Source organism: Macaca thibetana, chromosome 13 (genome assembly GCF_024542745.1).
Source record: "Macaca thibetana thibetana isolate TM-01 chromosome 13, ASM2454274v1, whole genome shotgun sequence".
NCBI classification, from domain to species: domain Eukaryota; kingdom Metazoa; phylum Chordata; class Mammalia; order Primates; family Cercopithecidae; genus Macaca; species Macaca thibetana.
In genome coordinates, this window is record NC_065590.1 from 61,548,282 (window position 1) to 61,576,152 (window position 27,871).

The window sequence follows — 27,871 nt, forward strand, 5'->3', positions numbered from 1 at the left end:
TTTGATACTATGTTTTAAATTATACATGATATAGATGTTTAATTTTCAGCATTTTAAATCACTAAGTATCTTTAATTTGCAGGTTTTATCGGAAAGAACTAATATTGAACCTTGGGTCTGTGCCAACACCATTCGTCTATTTAATGATGATAACACAATTCCCTTCATTATACGCTATCGAAAAGAGCTCATTAATAACCTTGATGCTGATTCCTTGAGAGAAGTTCAACAAACCCTAGAAGAGCTACGGTAAGAAACCTAAGAAAGAATGAGCCTAGTGTAAGGGAAAAAGGCCAATGAGGAACAGTAAGAAAGTCAATAATGGTGTATTTGACAATTTCAATATTTTGTTTCCTTGAATTATTGTAATCTGGATATAGTCCTCTTCTGACAGAGGAAGTCAGCTCTATTTTACTTATTTAGGGGGTGTATGGAGTCCCTCTGCTGGTGTGTTTATGCATAGCTTGAGCATGTATTAGCAAAAAGGTCGTTGGCAGTAAAAGTGTGTGCCTCAGAGTTTGGCTGTCATCTTCTTTCATAGAAAAGGTTGGGCATAATGGCAAAATTAGGACTGCCAGCAAGAAACTTGAAGTACATTTTATTCTAAATCTTTTAACCATTCACATAAAACTGTCCTTTTAATTTCATAAAGTTCCTAAGTGGAGAGTTCTTTGACAGTATAGAGTTTGGTAGGAAATATGTATATTTTCTTTTCCCATACTTTTTTTTTTTTTTTTTTTTTTTTTTTTTTTTTTTGACAGAGTCTCACTCTGTCGCCTGGGCTGAAGTGCAGTGGTGCAATCTCAGCTCACTACAATCTCTGCATCCCAGGCTCAGGTGACTCTCCTGCCTCAGCCTCCCAAGTAGCTGAGATTACAGGAATGTGCCACCACGCCCTGCTAATTTTGTATTTTTAGTAGAGACAGGGTTTTGCTGTGTTGGCCAGGCTGGTTTTGAACTCTTGGCCTTAAGTGATCCACCTGCCTTGGCCTCCCAAAGTGCTGGGATTATAGGCTTGAGCCACCATGCCCAGCCTTTTCCCCATACTTTTAATGGTTATGGTAATTTAACAATAATGGATTGTAAGTTTTATATGGTTACAGAATGGAAAGTACCTTTTTAAAAAAATTATGCCTCTGGACTCGCTGTTAATAACTCAGAAATATATGTACAAAGACTATAAGACTGACCATATTATTTGATAGCGTTTATTAAAACACTTCACTGCTTATGCATTTATTGCATGTCTCCTATGGGCACTGTGTTAATGCGTACATTCTTCAAGTGTACAAAAAAGATCTGATTAAAATTGGATTATCATTCTACTATGAAGCCATTTTAAAAGTATTAAGGGTAATTTTTATAACAAGCTTGACAGGCTTTCTGTTATTTTGGGGGAACTTGCATCTCACTAACTTTTCTACCTCTTTTGTTGACGTTCTCTTAGTGTCAGGAGAATTAAAATGCTAATATGTGGAAAGTTATACTTCATTGAGAGTCAGAATCAATTAGCCAATGTAAAAGTATAAATGACTAAATCAAATAGTCTCAGATGCAAATCTTCCAGAGCCAGGCTAGGATAATCAAGCATGGGGGATGAGAATTGGAGATTACAAATCCTGTCTAAGTGGGGCAACCCTTGCTCATCTCCAGTAGATGACTGTCATGGAGGGTTGTCTGCCCAGTTTGCTGGTTCTTCCTATTTCTGAAAAGAAGCTGGTAATTTGGGTTTTTACGTCAGAAATTTCTGGGCCAAACAAAACCACTCTCGACCACACCTAGAATGCCAGCAGTTTGCAAATTCTGAAGTAAGCTTTCTGTTTGGTTGAAGGCAAGGTAATTAAGAAAGTCTGAGGGTTTGGATCTGAAACAGGAGAAAGCGTCATAAACAAGCAAGAAAATCTTGCTTAAAAATTAAAGGGTAGTCTAACAATATTTGGTTGTATGGGAGACAAATAGGAGCTGTATATCAAGAATATTATTATTTTCTTTTTCTTTAAAAAACACTTCTACTGCAAAAGAATTCCATTCTCTGGGTTTCTATGAACCCAGAATACATTGAGTATTAGTAGAGGAATGAATATTCCTTGAAGTAAGTGGGGGCATTGACTGGAACTTAAGAGATCTTTTTCTATAATACAGAGATTTCTTTTTGGTAATGAGATATGATCTTTATTTTTTCTTAAGCTCAGCATTTTCTATAACTAGAACATTGGTTTTCAATTTGTTAATTGCTACCCCTACATTGGAAGTAAAACCAATTTAATAAGTCATACCACTTAAAAAATGAAATAGTAAATAGAAAATACAAGAGTACATTTATGTGGTAAAGGCAAATATTGTTTCATGAAATGTTTCAATTATGCAGCATATATATGTGTGTATACTGGGTTGCAAGGTAAAACATTTTTAAATTCACTTTGAAAAGTGAATTACAGAGTATGATTCTGCATAGGAAGAAAAGTTTTCTGTATTTTTCTCTAAAGATAATTCTCTTCTTCCTTATATGCAGGCTAATAGGACAAAAGGAATTGGCTTTTTGTTAAAATGACCTGGTAGGCTTTAGCCCTTGAAAACAGTCTTGGGCTACCGTGATTATAGAAGACATACAGGTTGTAATCTAAGTACTGCATATTCTTTTCTGTAATTTACAGTCTTCTGCCTTTGGTTTTTTTTTTTTTTTAAATTTACAAGTAGATTTAATTTTCTTTTCCACCAATCATTTTGAGTAAATCATATTATCATCTGTAACTTTTGCCCATCATTTTAGCAGTACCATTATTAGGCAGATTCTATAAATAGAAGGTAATACAATAGGATGAGAAGCATTAACTATAACAACAGGATTGTATATTCACAGTGAAAACCTGTTGTAAAGTGGGGGAACTACTGTGCCCACCCTTTTGTTGTTACTTGTTTAGTGATGCCTGTAAATTGATTCTTGGAATCAGCTTTTCTACATGGAATCCTGGTTCTTTTTAGTGGGGAATGGATTGGGAAACTAATTGTGAGTGCTGGGTGTGCCCATCCTGAGCAGTGATACTCCGGTTGCAATGAGCTTACCTAATACCTATACCTTGGTTTTCAAGTATCGTTCTCCTGATTCCAGGGCTGGGGCAGGGAAACTAGAAGATAAGCCTGAAATATCATATGCCAGAGAATAAGGAAGTGCTCACAGGATGACAGGGACATGTCAAAAGGACACAGAAGCTAGCTTGAAGGGGTTACTTCTGGTCAAATCTGGAACAATTTGAACATTAAGATAAATGATAGCAATGGATTGTAAGCACTAAGTAAAATAAGAAACCATTAAATCTATAGTGATGTAAATAAGTCAGTGAATAAATTCAAAGTTTAATGAGGAATGGGGTAATTATATAGTCTCAAAGTACCTCTCCACAAAATGCTTATAATTACAAGAGGAATAAAGAGTACCTGTATCGTGGAGAAACCCACAGATACAACCTTAATCAAATGATCAAGGTAATCAGTAATGGGACAAATCAAAATCATGTACCAGCTAATAACGTGTAATAAGAAGAACACAGTATGACTTCTATGATATTTCTGCCAAAGATGCTCCATCTGTATATAATTGTGAGGAAACATCAGAGAAACCCAAGCTGCAGGACATTCTACAAAATAACTGTCCAGTAGCATTCAAAACATCAAGGCCTTATCAAGGAGAAGAAAATCAAGGAGAGACTGAAATACTGTTTTAGCTTGAAGGAGACTGTAGATGCACGCCAACTACATGTAACCCATAATTCTTAACTGAATCCACTATAAAGGATATTATTGGTACAGTTGGTAAAACCTGAATGAGGTCTGCAGATTAGATGGTAGTAATATATCAGTGTTAATTACCTGATAATGATGGTTATTTTGTGGTTATGTAGGAGAAGATTTGTATTTGCAGGAAATCACACTAAAGTGTTGGAGTGCAGGGATGTTAACTTATCCTCAAACAGTTCTGAGAGAATAAAGTTCCTTTTACTTTACCTGCAACTTTTCTGTAAGTTTGAGGTAGCTTTGAAAAGAAAGTTTTGGCATACAGTTTTTGTAGATTACAAAAGTTTCTATTTTCAGGGCTGTTGCAAAGAAAGTTCATAGTACAATCCAGAAAATTAAGAAGGAGGGGAAGATGTCTGAGTGCTTGTTAAAAGCCATGCTGAATTGTAAAACTTTTGAAGAACTAGAACACGTGGTAAGGAACCCTTTTTATCTTTTAACATAATACCTGAATATATTGTAATTTGGGTCTTCTTATGATTAAAGAACACCAAGAAATAAAAAGCTAACGTCATTAGCCACCATTGCAACAAAATATTCTTTATTCAATAAATATTTATAGAGTGGTTTTTTGTATGCTAGTCACTTGGGTTTACAAAGATGAATAAATACATAGTCTTTGTCTCAAGGAATTTCCAGTCAAGTAGGGAAGGACAGTAGATTATACAAATGTGAAGCTTATCAGAGAGGGCTGAACTAGAGATCCAGATGTGGATGTCTTCAGCCTGTAGTTGTTACATGAAACCATGAGAATGGAAGAACTCACTCAAGAAGGGTTTGTCAGCAGGTCAGGATTGACTACTGGAGGATACCACCTTTTGAAGTGTGGATGGAGGATGGGAGAGCATAAAGAGGTAGGAAAAAATAGAGAAGTATGAGGAGAATCAGGAGATGATGGTGCCCTGGAACAGCAGGGAAGAGAGTTTTAGATGGAGGTTATGATCAGTGGTTATGTGTAGCAGAGAAGTTTGGCAAAATAAGAACTGAAAAAAATACATGTATTTGGTAATTAGGAGATCATCATGGATTTTTGTGATACCATTTCCAGCAAGGTGTGTGAGAAGAGAAGCCAGATGGTGGTGGGTGTTAGAGTGAGTGGATTAAGAAGTAGAAGAATTGGCTGGATGCAGTGGCTCGTGGCTCATGCCTGTAATCCCAGTACTTTGGGAGGCCGAGGTGGGCTGATCACGATGTCAGGAGTTCAAGACCAGCCTGGCCAAGATGGTGAAACCCCGTCGCTACTAAAAATACAAAAATTAGCTGGGCATGGTGGCGGGCGCCTGTAATCCCAGTTATTCAGGAGGCTGAGGCAGAGAATTGCTTGAACCTGGGAGTCGGAGGTTGCGGTGAGCTGAGATCACGCCACCACACTCCAGCCTGGGCTACAGGGCGCAAGACTCTGTCTCAAAAAAAAAAAAAAAAGAAGTAGAAGTATTGACCAGCTGGGCGTGGTGCCTCATGCCTGTAATCCTAACACTTTGGGAGGCCGAGGCGGGCAGATCACGAGGTCAAGAGATCGAGATCATCCTGGCCAACATGGTAAAACCCCATCTCTACTAAAAATGCAAAAAAAAAAAAAAAAAAAAAAAAAGATTAGCTGGACATAGTGATGCGCGCCTGTAGGCCCAGCTACTTGGGAGACTGAGGAGGAGAATCGCTTGAACCTAGGAGGCAGAGGTTGCAGTGAGCAGAGATCGTGCCCCAGCACTCCAGCCTGGTGACAGAGTGAGACTTCTTCTCAAAAAAAGAAGAAAAAAAAACAAAACAAAGAAGTAGAAGAATTGTGTGTAGCACACTTTTAAAGGAACTTGCTGGAGTTGAGGACTTTGCAGTCCAAGCAATGAGTTTTTAAGATGAGTGAAACCAAGCAACTAATTTAGCATATAGAAAAATATGAAGAATAAGAGAAGGCACATACCATCTTCTTACAGTAAGCGTTTTCAAATTAGTTTTAATTCATCTCTGAAGGAAGAAGAAAGGATTGAGGAAAGGGTTTCTTTAGCATTCTCAGTATGTCCTCTAATTTTGTATCCTAGTTTTAACTTTTGTTTTTTTAAAACTGAATCATATGTTTTCTGCCTTTATTTTCTAGTCTGCTCCATATAAAACTGGGAGCAAAGGGACTAAAGCCCAGAGAGCAAGACAGTTGGGCTTAGAAGGAGCAGCCAGGGCACTGCTTGAGAAACCAGGGGAGCTCAGTCTGCTATCATACATTAGGCCTGATGTTAAAGGTACTGGCTTTATTTACAGAGATCAACTTTGTTTCTTTTTTTTTTTTTTTTTTTAATTTAAAAACGTGTGTTAAAAAAATGTTCTGTTAAGTAATGATTATACGAAAGAATATTACAGCGTATGTAGAATAATTGAAATAAAACAAATCCTGACATACCTATTGAGTAGCCATTCAACTTTTCTCTGTTGATGAAGTGCCTATTCTAGTCTTGCCCGTTTTTCTATTGTATTGTTTTTCTTTTCAAATGATTATTTTAAAATATTTTTTGTCATTGATATGTGTTGCAAATCTTTTTTTCCTAGTTTGTAACTTGTCTTTTCACTTTCTTTATGGCATCTCTTGATAAATAGGTATTAGTGGAGTTTTATTATAGCTAACCATCTTTTAAGATAATAGCTGTGTTTTCTTTTTAAAGAAATTCCTTCATATCCCAAATTTATAAAGATTCTCCTATATTGTCTAGTAAAGCTTTTATTTCTAAAAATTTGTTTACTTGTAAAAGTCATAAATATTCTTTAAAAATGTCAACAGTTTTGACATCCAGAAAGTGTAAAGCGAAGCTCCGTTCTCACACTTCTCTACTCTAGGAGTAAAGTGTCTTTTTCTGAAATTTCCCTCCAAGTGTATCTTCCTATTTTGTGTGTGTGCATGCACAACAGAGAATAAGAGAGGGAAGAAGTAAGGGAGAGATATTTCTAAGAAAAACTCAAGGAAAATGACAGTTGATAAATGTCAAGGTGCATTTTTTTTATTGTAAAAATGAGCCTTAGAGTAAAAACTTTGGTTAAGAGTGCCTTTTTCTCAGGAATTTGCTGTTAAGATTGAGTGGGGAGATTGATGTTCTGGTGGTGTCTACTCTCAAAAAATTATTTTTTTAATATTAAGAAATTATATAATTAACATGTGCAACATGATGTTTTGATATACATGTATTAATACATAGTGAAGTGAGTACTATAGTTAAAGTATTCTATACATGATAAGCAAATTAACGTATTCATCTCACAGTTACCTTATTTTGTGTTAAGAGCACTTAAAATCTGTCTTAGCAAATTTACAGTACACATTACAATGTTATTAACCATAGCCCCCGTGCTGTATGTTAGAACTGTAGTCTTTTTCAGCCTGTGTAGCTACAACTTTGTACCCTTTGACCTACATCTTTCCACCCCACCCCCACCTCCAGTTTCTTTTGTCCTTCTGTGGATCCCATAGACTGGGACATGTAAATGTCTGTAGGGGGCAGTCTCTGATAACAAAATCCACAGTATGTACTAACCTGTAGAAAATTACAGCATACCATAGCCTGTTTTTATTTTAAATAACCCAGCAAATGTGAATTTGTGATTTAAAAAACCAAGTAGGTGTGTCTGTAAAATCTAGATATCTGTTCATACCCAAACACACTTATCTTAATGTTTGGAGAAGGGCAATAGTGAAAAAGTAAAATAGGATTGTGAATTTAGAGATGGGTTGAAATGAATAAAATTCAAATTTGTTTAATTTTTAATGTGTATTTATAGTTAGATTTCCAAATGGTTGCAACACTTAATATTTTAATAATAGCTAAGACTATAGCTAAGCATTAAGTTAACCACAGTAGGAAACTATCTGTGCCCAGTCATCGTATGTTTTATTAAAATGGAATGTTGAAACTCTCAGAATGTTAGATGCACAAAGGCTTATTGACTGTTTTTATTTTTATTTTTCTCCTTGTGGTTGATTTTCTTTCCTTCTACTTCTCACTACCTTTGGTACGAAGTCTCTTGAGTTCTCTCACACACTGAGTTCCTACTGGGTAGGTTTTTGATAACCGTATCTCTTTGGATTGTCATACATGGTGAGGCTGCTGGAATATATGACAACGGACATTTGGTGATACTTCTTATAAGGTGGATAGTTCAGGGTCTAGCACAGTTACTGTAGTACTGTACTAGCAGACATATCAGGACTTCTGTTTGCTTTACTCCCTCTTTCCTTTACCCTGATCAAAAATGTAGAATTATTATAAGTAAGTCTATATAAGCTAGGTACTGCTTTTTTTTTTTAAGTTTGATAGAAATGTTTTCTCCTTCTCTTTGTCTCCTCCTTCTTTATGTTACACACAATCATGATCACCCTTAATTTTGTTTTTCTAAAGAAGTTTCATAATCCTATCATTCCTGAAAGAAATATTTAAGAAACCAGATAGTTCCGTTTTTTTTTTCCCCCAATAGAAGACACTTCTTGCCTGCTTGCCACAGACCAGTAAGCATTTGGTCTGAATCATAAAGCTATACTGTGCCACAAATGGACTATGTCCTGGGATATCCAAAATACTACTTTCGTGTCCAAGAGGAAGTAACTGATTGTTCTGTCATATATAAGAAGAGGTAGCTGAAGTGCAGAGAAAGTGAAAAGAAATGTTGGCCTTTCGGTTTTTGTTTACAGGTGTGGAGGTTTGACGATTCTCTAGTTGGAAAGATTTCATTTTAAGGCAAAGGGTATGATTTTCTGGTTCTGTGGACCATATTTCCTCCTTATTTAACTGAGGTGCTAAACTTTTGGAACATCTGTTATCTTTGACTGTTTTAAACCCACAAGGTCTATTCTCTTTGATTGGGAAAGGAGCTTTTTCAAAACACAGAAGACTTTATTTTAAAATTATTTTTCTCCCTGGTTGGACTGAGAAGGGGAATGTAATTTGAAAGAGTGTCCCAAATGACTCTGGTAATTTCTGTCTCCCATTGAGAACCACTGCTGTAGAAGTAGCTCAAGGCATTTCCCTAGCAGCAGTTTTTTAAAGTTGAATGGGTATCAGAATTATCTGGGACACTCCATAAAAACACTTCAGTTCCCCAGTCTAGGAATTCATAGTTTTAACAAGTACCTGGTATGGTTTTATTTTTGGGTCCTTAGACTACACTTTACAACATTTCTCTAGAGCTCTAGCACAATTTTAATTAGATTCATTAATTACATAAGGTTTCAAATTATATTCCCCTCTTATGATGGGGGATTTTCAAAGGCCCTTTCTTATTGCAAGGTCTATAATTTCTTCTGTTCTCTGATTCCATTAATGGTTCTCCCTGTAGGTTCCATCTTTACTACTGACTTATCACCCTGGTGTTGTCATTAAACTTCATGTAATGATGCTCTGAGATACTTGGAACTCCAGGAATTAGTTCTTGTGAATGGTTTTCCTAGGTGATGACTGAGAGAGCTAACACAAGAACAAATGTTTATTGAGTGCTCTACGTGCTATAGCTGTTTTAAGTCCATTAGATATATAGTCTTCCATCTCGTAAAGGTAATTTGTTAATGAAAATTCCCTCATAGGAAAGTTTTCTTAAAATGTAAATAGAATTCCTATTAGTTTCATTAGCTAAATTTCTTTCTTTAAATTTCTTTAAAATGTAGTTGACCCTTGCCTAATACAGATATTAGGGGAACAACCCCCAGCCCCAGCTCCCTCTTCAAAGTTGAAAATTTAGGTATAACTTTTGACTTCCTAAAAACTTAACTATTAATAGCCCACTGTTGACCTGAAGCCTTACTGATGACATAAAGATGACACATTTTGTGTGTTATATGTGTTATAAACTATATTCTTACAATAAGGTAAACTAGAAAAAAAGAAAATGTTAATAAGAAAATTTTAAGGAAGAAAAAATATATTTACTGTTTATTAAGTGGAAGTGAATTATCATAAAGGTCTTCATCCTCATCATCACACTGAATAGGCTGACGAGAAGAAGGAGGAGGAGGAGGAGTTCTTTCTGTCTTAGGAATAGCAAAAGCAGAAGAGGTAGAGGAGGTGGAAGGGGTGATGAGAGGCAGGCACCCTTGTTCCAACTTTTATTGTGATTAATCCATGTAGAAGTGGACCTGTGCAGACCGGGTGCAGTGGCTCAAGCTTGTAATCCCAACACTTTGGGAGGCCGAGGTGGGCAGATCTCTTGAGGTCGCGAGTTCGAGACCAGCCTGGCCAACACAGTGAAACTCCATCTCTACTAAAAATACAAAAATTAGCCGGGTGCGCACCTATAATCCCTGTTACTTGGGAGGCTGAGGCAGGAGAATCGCTGGAACCCAGGAGGCAGAGGTTGCAGTGAGCCAAGATCGCACCACTGCATTTCAGCCTGGAAGACAGTGAGACTCCATCTCAAAAAAAAAAAAGGGTCCTGTACCCATGTTGTTTAAAGGTCAACTGTAAACATAATTACTTATCCTAACACAACCAAACTGATCTTTTCTATTTATTAATTATGCCATAATAAATGTCCTCCTGTCCTCTCTTTGGCTTTTGTACCTTATTACTCATTAAAACTTTACTTACAGGAAAACATACATATAATAGGCAGTGCTTGTGTAATTCAAGTTTAGTGCAAAAATCTTTCATGCAAATAGAATGATAAAGGCAAAAGAAATGAAACAAAGCAGTGCAAATGATCTCTGTCCATAAGTCAATATCAGAGAAACCTTGATCTACAAGATTCATTGCTATAAATTAGCAAATAAGAAATGCTTAAAGAGAACTTAATGCCCATCTGTACACAATTTAACTGTGAAGAGGAACAACTGCATGAAAGCTCTTGTTTTGTGCTTTTGAGATTTGTGAAATTCAAATGGGTCGTTGAAAATGTGAATAAATGCCCCGTAATCCAAAATAGAAATTGCTTCTAAAGGATAATTTTTTTAAACAAATGGAGTACTGTCCCTTTGTTTTGACTCTATTAATATATATTTCCTATAATGTCTTTAATATTTGTAATCACTTCATAAAGAAGGTACATAATGATTCCATTTTTATAGGAAACTCAGGTACAGAGAAGTCAAGTAGCTTGCCCAGTGTCTCACAACTGGCAAATGGTAGAACCAGGATTAGACAAGGCAGCTGGCTCCAGAGATGCATTTTTACCACTGGGCAATATATTATGTATTATGTCTGTATTATTGCTTTTGGAGACTTGTTTTTGTTACAAATGGAAGCTAGTATACCGCTACAATATCTTTCTGTCTTGAGGCTGTCAACTTAAGGTTTTATTTTGACTGGAATTAATTTACTGTGATTTAATTATAGAATTTAAAACCAATCTTATACTTTTTGTTTTTGTTTTCCTTTTTACCCTTCTCCTAAAGGGCTTTCAACGCTTCAGGATATTGAAATAGGAGTGCAGCATATTTTAGCAGACATGATTGCTAAAGACAAAGACACGCTTGACTTCATTCGGAACTTGTGAGTAACTCTTTTATGGAGTTTTCTGCTTTATGGACTCGTGCTGTTAAGGGTCACACGGTTAGTGCTAATACCAATGTTCATTAAAAACTTTGTTTTCAGACCTTTTTTTTTTTTTTAAGGAGCAGAACTCTTTGTTCAAATAGCATAACCGAAATATATAAAACAGATAAAAGTAAAGTTGTTTTAATTGAATTCTGGGCAGGGAGCCTGGAACTCTGCCTACTCACCCTCTTTATGCTGAGGCGTCTCAGTGGAGGGGCCTGATGAGTTTAAAAACCATTGCCTTACACAATATATATGAAGAGAGATTCATGTCCTTTAGAGTGGCATTGCTTTTTAAACATGTTGATTGTGATGTATGCTTAATTTTATAGTATCTTGTTTCTGGTGTTTACCAGTGATTGGCTTAATTTGAGAATGTGTAATATCAGATGAGGGTAAAAGGACTGACCTCCAGATGATTTTTAGCTGTTGGGGGAGCAGCTTATCTATGGGATCACAGTCCTGGTTTATCAGACATTAAAGATCTTTGACCTAGAGCCTTCTTGGGCTTATGGGTTTTATGCCTCATTACAAAAACACATTAATTTAAAACTCTCTTTTTATATATTTTGTTCTTTTTCTGCTGTGTATCAGAAGAGAAGACACGTTTCTGCCAGAGGTCTGTTCTCCCTCTCTCTCCCTCCACATATCTAGCTGTTTGAGCTGTGCCGAGAAGAGGAAAGGAGATGACCTAGTTGACTACTGTTGCTTGTCAGGGTTTTTTGTTAGTACAAGGCAGATAACTTTTCTATTTTCTCAGTGGCCCCAGCAGGAATGAGTTGAAGCAAAATTCTTGCTCAGGTTTTAAAATGTGTTTTTATAAGTAATTATGCTGCTTAAATTTGGTTCAGTATTATAAATTGTTATTGGAAGCTGTCCTGACACGTCCTTTTGTTTCTCTTTTTTTTTAGTTTTTAATTGACTATGACTGCCTAACTTAGTGATTAGAAAAGTCTGATATTTAGATCAGAGCTGTTGGTTTGATTTCTATAGAGAGTTTTGATCTTTTACATAATTGCAGATGGTTTCTGAATTCATTTAGGCATTTTATGGGGAGATTGAGTAGATATATAAATAGATCTGGAGGACTATGCTAGTATCAGTAGGCAAAGAGTCCTCTTTTGATGGGGCAGTAATATTGATTTCATAGCTGGGCATCATTAAAAAAACTCACTTGGACTTTTTTGCTATCCTTATTTCTATATATTCTTTACTAAAGCACAAATTAATAAATGCTTGTTTTTTGAACACTTGGGTATCTGAACAGGTGCCAGAACAGACACGTTTGTATCCAGTCATCTCTGGCAAAAGTGTCCTCAAAAAAGGTAAATGAGAAAGATGTTGATAAGTTTCTGCTCTACCAGCATTTTTCGTGCAACATAAGAAGCATTCACCATCATCAGGTAAATAAAGAAACTGCATGTGCATGCTGATACAGTAATAATGATAATATTTTAGATTTGCCTGCTACTTTACTAAGAATTTAAAGAATTTTATGTCAACTGTTTTCTTTTTTCTTTATATAAATTCTTATAATATTGTCATATCCTCGCCACTTCACAAATTGGGAACGAACGACCCAGAGCAGTTAGTTAATAAGTGACATTGAGAATTATAGCAGAGCTGACAATATAACATTTTAGATATCTTGACTTTTTGGCTGGTGATCTTTTTGTTAGACTCTGCTTCCTAGTATCCTTATATTTGAGCTCAATTCTGGATCTCTTCCATGTGAAATACAAATCTGAGATACCTGATTTAGAATAAAGTGTGAGAGGTCTCATTTAGTTATACAAATCATAGTCGTTGTACTTCAGTCTTTTAGTTTCATTTTTCAGTTTACTAAATTTTTTTTTCGTAAATGTAGTCATAGGCTATATCTATGTTGTGGAATGTAGCTTTTAAATTATAAAGGGAAAAAAGAGAGGAGATAACAAAAAATACAGTAATACTGGCATTTATATTTACATATGTAGCGACCTTTATCAGTGCTCCTTATTTCTTTTTATGGCTTCAAGTTACTATCTAGTACCCTCTCATTCCAGTCTGAAGCACTTCCTGTACTATTTCATGTAAGGCAGGTCTACTAGTGACAAACTTCCTAATTTTTGTTTTTTCTGGAAAATCTTAATTTCTCCTTTTTTAAAAAAAATTTATGTTTAATTGTGGTAAAATACATTTAACATAAAATGTACCATCATAACCCTTTTTAAGCATACAGTTCAGTAATGGGAAGCATAGTTATATTGTTGTGCCACCAATCTCCAGAAATTTTTTATCTTGCAAAACTGAAACTCTATGTCCATTAAACATTTCCTTCATTTTTTTACAGAGAGTTTTTTAAAATATAGAATTCTTGGTTGATGGTTTTAAATTTTTCCCTTTTAATACTAAATATACCATCCACTCTTATGGTATGGCCTCCATGGTTTTTTATGAGGAATCAGGTGTTAATCTTACGATGCCTTATTTGTGACAAGTCTCTTCTCTCTTGCTGCATTCAGGATTCTGTGTCTTTATCTTTTGACAGTTTGATTATAATGTGTCTTGTTGTGGGTCTTTCTGAGTTTATCCTACTTGGAGTTTATTGTGATTCTTACACGTGTAGATTAATGTTTTTCATCAAACTTGATAAATTCTTCATAATAATTTAAAGAAAATATCCTTTCTGCGCCTTTCTCTCCTCTCCTGGGTCTCCCATTATACGTAAAGAGTATGATTGATAGTGTCTCACAGGTCTCGGCCTCTGTTCCTTTCCTTTCTTTAGTTTTTTCTTTTTTCTCTGACTGTATATTCCCGTTTGACCTGTCTTCAGGCTTGTTGATTTGTTCTTTTTATTCAAATTTGCTGTTGAACCCCTAGTACATTTTTTATGTCAGTCATTGTACTTTTCAGCTCCGTAATTTCTATTTGGTTCTTTTTTATAATTTCTAACTCTTATTTTTCTATATGGTTGAAAGATCATTCTCCTGGCTTTCTTTAGGTCTCTGTTCATGATTTTCTTGAATTCAGCATATTTAAGAGAGTTAATTTAAAATCTTTGTTTTGTAAGGCCAATGTCTAAGCTTTCTCATGGACAGTTTCTTTGATTTTTTTTTGTTTTTTTTTTTTTTTTTTTTTGGTAAAGTCTGTATATGTTGTATATTATAACTTGATAACTCTGGAAATCAGATTCTCTCCCCTCCCTCGTGTTTGTTGTTGCTACTTGCTTTGTGGGGTGGTTTGTTCTAGTGACTTTTCTTAACTAGTTTTGTAAATTTTTATTCTTTGTTATGTGTGTCCACTGAGGTCTCCCTTGTTAGCTTAGTAACCATCTAGTTATTTAACAGAGATTCCCGTGAATGCCTGGAGCCAAAAACAAAAACAAAATAAACCCTAAAAGAAAAAACCCCAAACTCTCCCAGACTTTGCAGATTGATTCTTTATTGGGGCACTCCTTCAACACTTAGTGAGGCCACTAACAGCTCTGCCTTAGCCTTTTCTTCCTGTTTGCATGGAGCCCAAAGTTCTTTTAGAGGTGAAAGCTTAAGGTTCCCTCAGATCTTTTCAGAGCATGCACCCTAGCCCTCAGCATGCCCAGGAATTTTACAAAGCCCCTTTTCCCTCAAATATCTCATTTCCACGCTTATTTTTCACAGGTTTTTTGGTCTGTGTGTTAGTTGCCCCCGTGTTATCCCTTACCCCTCATGGCTGGTGCTAATATGTTTGCCTTTAAGTACTTTTGACAAAGGCCACCTGGGAGGCTTCTTCTGTCCTGAGTAAGCTCCAAGGCATGTGAAATAAAGGCAAGCCCTTGAGTCAGTTCCTCAGGGACCCACCAGACATCAAAACACACAACCGTAGTTATTTGAGAATAAGGTCCATATTGCTCCTTCTGATAAGAGCAACCTGCCCTAGGAAAGTGGGCTGTCATCTTCAGAGGCCACTGCTGAGACTGGTGTAAGTTAAAAGTGCTCTCTTATAGAAATTCTGCAGCTTCTTTCTGTAAGTGTTTCTTTCGTTGTTATAAAATTTTTATTAGATTCCATAGTTGTGAAAAAGTTAATTCTGATGGTTTTTGCTACCTTACCTTTGTGGAGGGATGATATTTAGAGTTCCCTACTCCACAATTTTCAGTGATATCACTCCTAACAACATCTTTAAAGTACAGGATCGCACGCTCCTTGTTCTATTCCAGAGCTGGAGTGTGGCTTTTAACATTATATAAAGTTTTCTTTATTACCTTGTTTAATGCTTTTTATTCTGAAGTCTGCTTTGGTATGAGGATTGCCTTGCAACCCGCGCTTTCTTAAAGGAAACTGACCCCACTCTTGTTTTAATCTCGGCCCTAGAATTATAGTAATGCTTGCCCTTGGTCCTTTTGCCAGAGCTTTCCAAAGTCTTTAGAGTGAGAAACTTATTCTGTAGACTAGTATACAGTTGGTAAACTTTTTCTGTAAAGGTCCAGTGAACAAATATTTAAGGTTTTGTGAGCCAGATGGCTTTTGTTGCAACTACACAACTGCTGTGTAACACAAAAGCAGTCATAGACAATACATAATGAATGAGCATGGTTGTGTTTCAATAAAATTTTATTCACAAAAAACAGATGGCAGGCTGGATTTGGCCCATAGGTCATAGTTTGCTAACTTCTGTTCTAGTGAAGGATCTGAAGAAGGGTATATGTGTACAATATTCTCTGAGTTCTTACACATTCCGAATTGTTTTCTATGGCCTTAAAACTTGAAGGATAGCTTGGCATGGTATAATCATTTTTGTTTGCACTTTCTTTCCTTAAGTTTCTTGAATATGTTGCTCTGCTGTTGGCTTCCTTTGTATGTTATGTTTGAGAAATCTGATGCCAGTATAATTCTCTGTCTCCTAGAAATGCAAAGAGATGGGTTCTGTGTTGTGTTTTATTTATTCTCTTTATTGGTTTTATAGTTTTTTGAGAAAGGGAGAGGGAGATTTGAAGTTAGGAAACTGTCAGTGTTTTTCAAACCTGGAATTTCTCAAAAAATAATTTTAAAATTTATTTTTCTTCCTATCTGCATTTTACTGCTATAAAGAGAGAATAATAGAAAAAACTAGTATTCCTAACCTTTCATGTAATACTTAATTTTCATCATTAAGAATGTGATTATTTGGCATGGTGGCGCATACCTGTAGTCCCAACTACTCAGGAGCCTGAGGCGGGAGGATTGCTTGAGTCTAGAATTTCTGGACTGAAGTGTGCCATGCCGATTGGGTATTCACATTAAGTTCAGTATCAATATGGTGACCCCACAGGAATGGGAGACTACTGGGTTGCCTAAGGAGGGGTGAACTGGCCCAGGTCAGAAAAGGAGCAGGTTAAAACTCCTGTGCTGATCAGTAGTGGGATTGCTCCTGTGAATAGCCATTGCCTTCCAGCCTGGGCAACAGTGTGACCTTGCCTCTTAAAAAAATAAAAAAGTAATTGTTTTTCGTTTAAGATGACACAGATGTGAAAAAATTTTGTTTTGTTGTAACAAGACATGAAGAGTGTTGGATTATCCCACAAGTATTTCCTGAAAGGTTATTTTATGTTGGGTCCTATTTAGGGTATAGAGGTGACACGGCCCTTGCCCTTTTGAATATTTGAAATGTTTCACTATTATATCTAAAGTTGTCAACTTTACTTTTGTGCACACTATATTTACCGCATCAGGTGAAGTAGTGAAGTACATACTTTCAATAATTTGAAAGAAAGTATGGTGAAATTTTACATACCTAGTTGTTATAGTCTACTGACACAGATATAACATAATGAAAAATAATTTTTAACAGTACCAGTGACTAAGTATACTAACATTCCTTTTGCAGAAGTAGTTTTTCTGTCTTATTTTGTCCACCTTTTATGTTTATTTAATTTTATTGCAACTTTGGAAAAACATGAATGCTTTTATTCTGTTAAACCTAGCCTTCTAATTTCTGCTTGAAAATATTTTATTGGGCTCTGCATTTTAACTGCTGTGTTTAACACGTGGCATTCTGAGTTAGTGACTGAATTTAAGATTATGATTGACACAGGCTTCTGGGTGTGACGGTATTCAGGCCTGGGAAAGCAGAGCATTTTGGAAATGTCAGTTTTGAAAAACAGCACTGCCCTTTTACGAACTTTTTAGTTTATCATGCACAGGCCGGAGTGATGATATGCTAGGTTACAAAAACAGCTTCCCAATTCCTGTAGTGCTGAAACCTCATGTCCCAACTCTGAACCTTACTTTTCAGCCTTTACGTAAATACCCTAGCACATAGTATCACAGAATACAGAAATGAATGCAAATGATGAAAGACAGTGTGGTGAAGGAAAATTACTGTGGAACTCTCTCCGAGTACTGTGGGAATAGCCATTAATAGCTGCTTAGTAAATTCTTCCAGCTGCATCTTTTTTTCTTTCTTTTTCAAATTGGTCCTTAGTGTGATCTTTTCTACCACATGAATTTGTAGCTCAGTCTTCACATTCTCTCATGGGAGTTTCTGTTCCTTATCTTTATTGGTGTGTATTTTCACTGACATGCAATTTCCTGTGTCTTATACTACCTATTTCCTGTTCAGTGTCACCATCTGCAATAATTTTGCTTTAACCCACTACTCATTTTCAATTCCAGTTTCTGTCCCAAGCTTTATTATTTCTGTTACTTTACTCCCCTCTCCACCATGGGTCTTCCTGTGTGTCAGGATTTTTTGTAAGTTTGACATATTACATTACTAGGTATGGTAAAAAAGAGCAAAAATCCTCCAATAATGTGTTGTGATGTTATGCCATAGTTATATAAATCAGAATTAAATAACTCTCCTCTATATTGTTGTACTCTACTTGAATTAATTTATTAGAGATAATTTCTTGTATGAAGAACTTCTGTTTACTAAGCTGGCACAACCTATGGCAAATACGGAAGTCTCTGCTGAGCTCAAACAAGTTTATTTTGTATTCACAATTTATTTCTTTGTAGATAGTTCTATGCAGTATTATTGAATATATTGTTTTATGTAAGCTTACTTTTTTTTTTTTTCTTAGACAATATCTTGCTCTTTCACCCAGGCTGGAGTGCAGTGGCAGAATCCCACCTCATTGCAACTTCCACCATGAGGGTTGAAGGCATTCTCCCACTTCAGCCTCCTGAGGAGCTAGGACTATGGGCGTGCACAAGCACACCTGGATGATTTTTGTATTTTTTGTAGAGTTGGGATTTCACCATGTTGCCCAGGCCCATCTTGAACTCCTGAGATCAACCAGTCCACCTGCCTTGGCCTGTCAAAGTGCTGGGATTACAAGCATGAGCCACCGTACCCAGCCTAAACTTTTATTTCTAAGTGATTGTTTTATTTCTGCTGACGTTTACTTTAGAAATTTCTCAAGTATATAAGAAAAAAGTCGGCCGGGCGCGGTGGCTCAAGCCTGTAATCCCAGCACTTTGGGAGGCCGAGACGGGCGGATCATGAGGTCAGGAGTTCGAGACCATCCTGGCTAACACGGTGAAACCCCGTCTCTACTAAAAAATACAAAAACTAGCCGGGCGAGGTGGCGGGCGCCTGTAGTCCCGGCTACTCGGGAGGCTGAGGCAGGAGAATGGCGTAAAAACCCGGGAGGCAGAGCTTGCAGTGAGCTGAGATCCGGCCACTGCACTCCAGCCTGGGCGACACAGCGAGACTCCGTCTCAAAAAAAAAAAAAGAAAAAAGTCCTCTATATATTTTTTAAAACTCTGACAATTTATTTAAAATTTTACTCAATATTTTAAAAATTTAAATTAAAGTTAGAAAAATATGCTTTTTATCTTTTGACATTCTTTTCAACATGAAGCACAAATTGAGAAATTTTCGTAGCAGAATTATTTTCTGGTAATATTAAGTTGAATTATTTTAAGCTTGTTTCACCACAGATAGGAAGTCTAAGTTTTTGTTAGAGATCCTCATGGAAATGTGCTAAAATTGTTAAAATATCAGTTTGTGTCCTGTAAAGGGAGAACTTAGTTTATTAAAACTCCATTCATTAAGAGTGATTGGAAGAAAGCCATTAAGAATTAGTGAAAAATCTGAATATATATTGAAGTGATGTTTCTTTTATTTTTAATATATAATACACATAAATATATGTAGACTAGCAAATATTATTTAAGGGAAGCTGTTAACTTGATTAAATTATTTGGTTAATTTGTGTTAAGATTTGTCATCTTAATAATTGGTATTGAAGAGTGCTTTAAGAAAAGAGTGTTTTAATTTTCTAATAGCTTTATTGAAGTAAAATTCATATCGCATATAATGCAACCATTAGAACTTTATAAGTTCAGTAGTTTTTCGTAAATTCACTGAGTTGTGTAACCGTTACCACAAGCAATTTTAGGACATTTTTCTCCCAAATATTTCCTTGCGTCAAGCTCTAGGCACCCAACTTTCTATCTCTACAGATTCGTCTGTTCTGGTCATTTCATATAAAGGAATCGTACAACATGCAGGTTTCTTTCACTTAGCATAATGATTTCAGAGTTTGTCAGTTACGGTACGTATTAGTACACCTTTCCTTTTTATTGCTACATAATATTACATTATATGGATTCTCCACATTTTACTTATCCATTCATCAGTAAGCGAATACTTCGGTTGTTTCTACTTTTTGGGCATTATGAATAATGCTATGAACATTCGTGTCTAAGTTTTTGTGTGGACATATGTTTTTATTTCTCTTGGATATGTACCTAGGAATGGAATTGCTGGGTTATATGGTAGCTTTACGTTTAACCTAATCTGCCATATTATTTTCCAAAGTGGCTATGCCGTTTTTACATTCTCACCAGTAGTTTGTGAAGGTTCCAATTTCTCTACATCCCCCCCAACATTTATTGTCCATCTTTTTGTGTTTTGATTTGCATTTCTCTAATGATGTTGAGCATCTGTTCATGTACTTATCGTCATTTGTATATAATTTTTGAACAAATACCTCTTCAGATCTTTTGTACATTTTAAATTGGATTGTGTCCAGGCGTGATGGGTCACACCTGTAATCCTAACACTTTGGGAAATTGAGGCAGGTGGATCGCCTGAGGTCAGGAGTTCGAGACCAGCCTGGCCAACATGGTGAAACCCCATTCTCTTAAGAAAGTAAATAAATTGGGTTTTGTTTTCTTATTGTTGAACTGTAAGAGTTTTAAATATATTCTAGATACCCTTATGTGACATATGATTTGCAAAAATTTTTATCCCATATTGTTCATTTTCTTTTCACTTTTTTGGTACTATTTTTTGAGGCACAAAAACTAAAATTTGTTGAAGTTCAATCTTTTTTTTGTTATTGATTACACTTTTGGTTTTATATCTAAGAAGGCTTTATGACTTGGTGTCATAAATATTTTCTTCTTTTTTAATGGAAATTTTATAGTTCTAGTTCCTATATTAAGGTCTAAGATCACTTTTGAGTTAATTTGTATGTATAGCATGAAGTAGGTGTCTGTTCACTTTTGTTCTTTTGCATGTGGTTAATTCTAGTTATCCCAGATTTATTGAAAAGACTGGGTTTTCTTCATTGAATTTTCTTGGTACCCTTGTTGAAAATCAGTTGACTCTATGTGTATAGGGTTATTTCTGGTCTCCAGTTCTATTCCATTCTATGTCTATCCTTATGCCAGTCCCCACTGTCTTGATTACTGTGTCTTTGTAGTAACTTTTGAAATTGGGAAGTGAGAATCTTCCAAGTTTATTTTTATTTTTAAAAATTGACTTGACTATTCTCAGTCCTTTGAATTACTATATGTGTTTTAAAATTAGTTCGCCAATTTCCGCAAAAGATGCCAATTGGGATTTGATAGAGATTTCACTGAATTTGTAAATCAGCCTGGGGAGTATTGCCATCTTAGCAATATTAGGCCTTCTGATCCATGAACATGGGATGTCTATTTATTTAGATCTTCTTTAATTTCTTTCAACAGTGTTTTGTAGTTTGCAGAGTACAGTTGTTCCTTGGTATATACAGGAGATTGATTCCAGGATCCCTGCATATACCCAAATCTATGTATATGCAAGTCCCAGAGTTGGCCCTGCAGAACCCGTGTATATGAAAAATCAGCTCTCCTTATACGTGGGTTTCAGATTCTGCAATTACTGTGTTTTCAATCCCTGTTTGGTTGAAAAAATTCTGCATATAAGGCAGCACATGCAATTCAAACCTGTATTGTTCAAAGGTCAACCCATTTAAGTTTTGAACTTTTTTTGTTAAATTTATTCCTAAGTATTTTATTCCTTTTGGTGGTATCATAAATGGAATTTAAAAAAATATTTTCAGAGTGTTTATTGCTTGTATGTAGAAATTAATTTTATATGTTGAGCTTGTGTTTTGCAACTTTGCTGAGCTCTTTATTAGTTCTAATAGTTTTGTAGTGAATTGCTTAGAATTTTCTATATATAAGATCATGTTAGCTGCAAATAGAGAAAGTTTTACATCTTCCTTTCCAATATAGATGGCCTCCCTTCCTTTTCCCTGGCTAGAACCTTCAGTACAATGTTGTGAGAGTGGACACACTTGTCTTGTTTCTGGTCTTTGATCAGTAAATGTGATGTTAGCTGTGAGATTTCTGTGCACATGCCCTTTCTCACATTGAAGAACTTTCCTTATGTTTCCAAGTTTGTTGAGTGTTTTTTTATCATGAAGGGCTACCTGATTCTGTCAGATGTTTTTCCACATCTATTGAGATGATCATAGGATTTTTATTATTTATTCTATGGATATAATGTGTTAGGTTAATTGATTTTTTCAATGTTAAATCAACCGGGCATTCCTGGAATAGATTCTAGTTGATCTTGGTGTATAATCCTTCTTATATGTTTCTGGATGTGGTTTGCTAGTGCTTTATTATGGATTTTTACATCTATATTCATAAGAGATACTGGTTTGTAGTTTTCTTGTGAAGTCTTGTCTGGTTTTTGTATCAGAGTAATACTGGCCTAATAGAAATATTTGGGAAGCTTTTCCTTCTCTAATATCTTTTGGAACGTTTGTGAAGAATGAATATTGATTCTTTTAAAAATGTTTGGTAGAATTCAGTGGTGGTGCCATCTGGGCCTGGACATTTATTTGTGGAAAATTTTCAAATTACGAATTCAGTGTCCTTACTTTTTATAGGTCTGTTCAGATTTTCTGTTTCTTTTTGGTTTGTTTTTGGTAGTTTGTGTCTTTTTAGGAATTTGTCCATTTTATCTTAGTTGTCTAATTTGTTATACAGTTGCTCATGGTATCCCTTATAATCTTTTTTATTTCTATAAGGTCCTTAATAGTGGCTTCTCTCTTGTTCCTGATTTTGTTATTTGAGTGTTTCCTGTTGTTTTTCTTGATTAGTCTAGTGAAAGATCTGTCAATTTTGTTGATATCTTTAAAGAACCAATTTATGGTTTTGTTGATATTTATTGCTTTTCTATTCTCTATTTTATTTTTACCTTATTATTTATTATTTTCTTTTGCTTGCTTTGGTTTTGTTTGTACTTCTTTAAGGAGTGTTTTAAATGTGTTTTAAGACAGTCATACTTTTAATATTTTAATTAAGAGCATGGACAGGTCTGAGTTTAAATTCTTTTTTTGCTACTTGCTAGCTTTGTGATTTGGAACAGGTTTCAGAAAAATTATTATGTAAAATGAAGGTAATACACGCATCACTGGTGACTCTAAGGATTACTTGAGATAATATATTTAAAGTGCTTAGATGGGCTGTACAATTAGTAATGCTCAATGGATGGTAACAATTTGTAGCTACTAAATATTGCACATAGGGATTTTACATGTTTGTATTTATCTTAGCACAGGTTATCTTTTCAAATTATAAAAAGTATACCCTTCCAGCTCCAGATGATCAAAAGTTTTTAATTAGTACAATCTGCAATGAGATTTTTAGATCATCGAAGTTTCTTCTTGTACATGTGATAGATAGGCTTTGTATCTGCATTTTATTTTCTAAGAACATGTTAGGGTTTTCCTTATGAGGGAGGTATGTTACTTGAAAAAAGTGTAAGTAAATGATTATTTTAAAATGTATTCTTGGTAAATAAATGAGTAAAAAATTCATATAGCTGTCAGCTACATAGCTGCCTGATTTGTTTCATATATTTTGTGGATTATTAGTCTTTGCCTTATGTTTGCACTCAGATTCTGGCAATTAACCGTGGAGAAAATTTGAAGGTACTGACGGTTAAGGTCAATATTTCTGATGGAGTGAAGGATGAATTCTGTAGGTGGTGCATCCAAAACAGGTCTGTTTACAGATATTTACAGAATTTTCTTTCTTTTCTAAAATATGATACTGATATCTATATGTACTGATATGTAAAGATGTCTATTATGTAAAAATTATTAAAAAGCCAGTGACAGGCTAGGCGCGGTGGCTCACGCCTGTAATCCCAGCACTTTGGGAGGCCGAGGGGGGTGGATCATGAGGTCAGGAGTTCAAGATCAGCCTGGCCAAGATGATGAAACCCCGTCTCTACTAAAAATACAAAAACAAAAAATTAGCCAGGTGTGGTGGTGCGTGCCTGTAATCCCAGCTACTCAGGAGGCTGAGGCAGAGAATTGCTTGAACCCGGGAGGCTGAGGTTGCAGGGAGCTGAGGTTGTGCCACTGCACTCCAACCTGGGCAACAGAGCAAGATTCTGTCTCAGAAAAAAAAAAAAAAAAATGCCAATGACAGACAAGGTAAATAGTGTCCCTTTTGCATTAAAAAAAAAAAAAAAAAAAAAAAAAAAAAAAAGTATGTGTGTCAGGCATGTTTAAATAGAGAATATCCAGGAAGGTGTATGAGGAATTTTTGATAGTGATTATCTCTGTGGAGAAGAACTTTTTTACTTCATTACTTTTCTGTACTATTTGAAACTTTTGTAAGATCATCTTTTCCCTTGCAAAAACAAACTAACAAAGATATACTGTATGTATCATATCTGAAGTGTTTAGCTCTTTAAGGATGATGGAAACAAAAAATAACTTATTGGATATTACAATATAAATCTCTAAGCATTCTGTATGTGGGAATAAATGTTGCATATTAAGGATGATTGAAAGAAACATTAAATTTTTTAGATATTTTAAGGAAATGTCTAAGCTTATGTAATTTTTTATTACCCTTTTTATTTGTTAAGGAGCCTATAAAATAGCACTATGTTTGTATAATACTTTTTACTTTTAGTTTTAATTTTTCGGAGTGTAATTGATCCTCACAACAATCTATTTAGTTGGTAGAGCAGATTTTGTAGCCACCATTTAGCCAGTGAGAAAACTGATACAAAGAGGTAAGTAAAGTGGCTTCCTAGCAGCTAGGAGATGTAAATTTTGATAAAGTTCATCACCAGCTGGCTCTATGTAACTTTAGAATAGAGAGATTCCTAGGAATGATACTTAAAAAGTTAGATGAATTGTTCTTTGAGAATAAGTATCATGGATTTTGGAAATCAGTTATCTCATTCAACAGAACTGTTTTGTTAATTCATTAAAAGCCATGAAGGATCAACTTGCTTAACAACCAAATACTATTAACTAAGCAACCATTAAGTAAAACAACAATCTAAATGTTAATCAATAGGTAAATTGCTTAAGCCAGTTATGTTATGTCCATATGGTGGAATTCTGTGCAGCCATTTTGAAAAAGTGGAAATAGAGCTGAAGTTGAAGTATGAACACGTCTTATTAAGTTAAAAAGACAATTTACAATTAGCATTTATTTATAGTATGATTTCATTAGAGGCAAATAAATGTCTTTGTATTACTTGTATATGTTTTCCTATATACTTGTCTTGTCTTTTTTCTTTTTCTTGTTTTGAGAGACAGAGTCTCAATGTGTTGCGTAGGCTGGAGCACACAGGTGCTATCATAGCTCACTGCAGCCTCAGTCTCCCAGACTCCAGTGATTCTCCCACTTTAGTCTCCTGTGTAGCTGGGACCATAGGTGCGCACCACTGGATAAACTGATTTTTTTTTTTCTAAAGAGATGAGGTCTTACCGTGTTGCCGTGTTGCCCAGGCTGGTCTTGAACTCCTGGGCTCAAGCGGCCCTTCTGCCTGAGCCTCCCAAAATGCTGGCATGACAGACATGACCCACCATGCCTGGCTAGTTGTTATTTTTTATGAATGCTTATTTTCTTTATAAATAAGCAAATAAATTCCAGTGAAAGGAAAGAGAAAATGTATGCCTAAAAGAAATCCTAGATTTAAAAAATTAGGAAATTAGATAAGATATGATAAAACTCTAAGATAGTTTCATAGAGGAAACTCCTAAGAAGTAGATATATTTGAGTTTGAATTCCAGTTGTATGACTTTCTACCTCTGCACCTATGGGCTTGTTACTTAATTTCTTTCTCAGTTTTGTTTATCCTTAAAATGGTAATATTTTCCTTATAGATTTGAGAGAATTAAGTGATAATCTATGTAACTGTGTAGCACAATGCCTGGTGAAGAACAGGCCTTTGATGGTATTTGTTATTACAAAGTAGTGGATTATTGTGCTAATTCTTTTTAGAAATGTTTTAGTAAATTACAGTAAGTTGAAGACAACTTCTGGCTTATTTTTCTTTAAATATTCATAATACTCAGTATCAGAGTCAGTCCTCAATAGTTAAAGAAAAATATGCTTTTAAGCTATTTATTATCTTTAGACTAAGTAAATGTCAAGGAATTTTTTTACAGTGATTTATTTTTCTATGACTTATTTATATTTTATTTAGTTTTCCAATTGAAAAATTTGTAATATTATTTAGCCTACAGTGTAACATGTTACATCATTATGGCATAGTAATATAATTTTCAGTCAAGTTTGGAAGTTTTTCTTTTTCTTTTTCTTTTTTTCTTTTCTTTTTTGAGACAGGGTCTCACTCTGTCGCTCATGCTGGAGTGCAGTGGCATGATCTTGGCTCACTGCAGCCTCAACTTCCCAGGCTCAAGCTGTCCTCTCACCTGAGCCTCCCAAGTAGCTGGGACTACAGGTGCGTACCACCACACCCAGCTAAATTTTTCTTTGTTGTAGAGACAGGGGTTTTGCCATATTTCCCAGGCTGGTCTCAAACTCCTGCGCTCAAGTGATCCACCCACCTCCGCCTCCCAAAGTACTGGGAGTACAGGCATGAGCCACTGTGCCTGGCCTGAAACTTTTTCTTAATTTAGATAATTCCAAGAGCTGAAACACTCTTCTAGGACCTAAAGAATTATTCTCAATTTTTTTTTTCTTCCCATTAAACATGTGTGAATGACTACCGAAATGCTTACTTGATGAATCTTCCTGTTCCTTTTATTACTCTCTTTTTCCCTATTTCTTCCACCCTCTTCTGTATGTACTCATATATTCAGGTTATGTGCTAGATTTTGGAGATTCACCTGTAAATTAGACAGATATACTGCTTGTCCATGATGACAACGTAGTTTCATGAGAACACCACCGAGAAAATCATTAAGAGTATGTTGAGGTTATGAAGGAAAAGTGCAGTAAGAAGAAGAAGAAAAGTGCTTGTAACAGAACCCTGAGTAGTGTGGACTTGACATCTAGCCTAGGTCGGAGATAGAAGGAGAAGGAAGAGAAGTGACATGGAATGAAGATTGAGATGTTGACACGGGTTAGATCCTAATACATAGCTTTCAGGTATGCTAAATACTTTTTTCTTTTAAGGATGGTGGGAAGCCAATACAGATTTTAAATACAGGAGTGTGTGATGATCAAATTGCATTTTAAGATCAATCAGGCTGCCATAGTGTAGATAATTATTTGGAAGGAATGAAGAGTAGATATGGGACAAGAGATTATCGTAGCTTAGACTAGGGTGGTAACAATAGGGAATAAGTAGACAGATCTGGGCAATATTTAGGAGGTAGACAGGGGCAGGACAAGGTATCTGATTAAATGGTGGGTGGATTGGTTAGGGAGAGGTGAAGTGAAGCATAAAATTTGTGTAGCGGCTGGGCGTGGTGGCTCACGCCTATAATCCCAGCACTTTGGGAGGCCAAGGTGGAAGGATCACCTGAGATCAGGAGTTCGAGACTTCGAGACCAGTCTGACCAACATGGTGAAACCCTGTATCTACACAAAATACAAAAATTAACCAGGCATGGTGGTGCATGCGTGTAACCCCAGCTACTTGGAGGCTGAGGCAGGAGAATTGCTTGAACCCGAGAGGTGGATGTTGCAGTGAGCCGAGATTGTGCTGTTGCACTCCAACCTGGGCGACAAGAGTGGAACTCTGTCTCAAAAAAAAAAATAAATAAATAAAAAAAATTGTGTGGCTTGAACAATAAGGTAGATGATATAGTTACTCTCAAACTATAAATATATTAAGAACTATGTAATAGGGCAAATAATGATTTAAATGGCAATCTTGTTATTACATAAGTTAATTAGCATAACAAGGAAGAATTTAATGCTAATGTATTAGTATTGAAACTAATATTTAGGTCCAAATTCAGCAGCTGAACAATTCCTCATTTGGAATTGTATGTTACTAGTACAAGGTAAATATGAAGAGGATTTCTAAGCTTTTTAGATGCTGAAATAGTTGCTGTGTTTGTGAGAACCTCAGAAATTTAAGTTTCTGCATTTGCTCTTTAAATAAAAACATATTTAAGGAAAACTTT

The 27,871-nt window shown here is 35.6% G+C and overlaps 1 protein-coding gene across 1 annotated transcript in view; it reads left to right on the top strand.

Moving 5' to 3' along the window:
- The window catches only part of SRBD1 (S1 RNA binding domain 1), a 221,763-nt gene that overhangs the window by 26,449 nt on the left and 167,443 nt on the right, over window positions 1–27,871 (top strand). Inside the window, exons 5-10 of the mRNA XM_050754732.1 lie at window positions 83–249; window positions 4,090–4,207; window positions 5,885–6,023; window positions 11,147–11,243; window positions 12,556–12,691; window positions 23,417–23,520. Of these exons, the coding sequence (XP_050610689.1) occupies window positions 83–249; window positions 4,090–4,207; window positions 5,885–6,023; window positions 11,147–11,243; window positions 12,556–12,691; window positions 23,417–23,520 (761 nt within the window). The remainder of the gene's footprint in view (window positions 1–82; window positions 250–4,089; window positions 4,208–5,884; window positions 6,024–11,146; window positions 11,244–12,555; window positions 12,692–23,416; window positions 23,521–27,871) is intronic.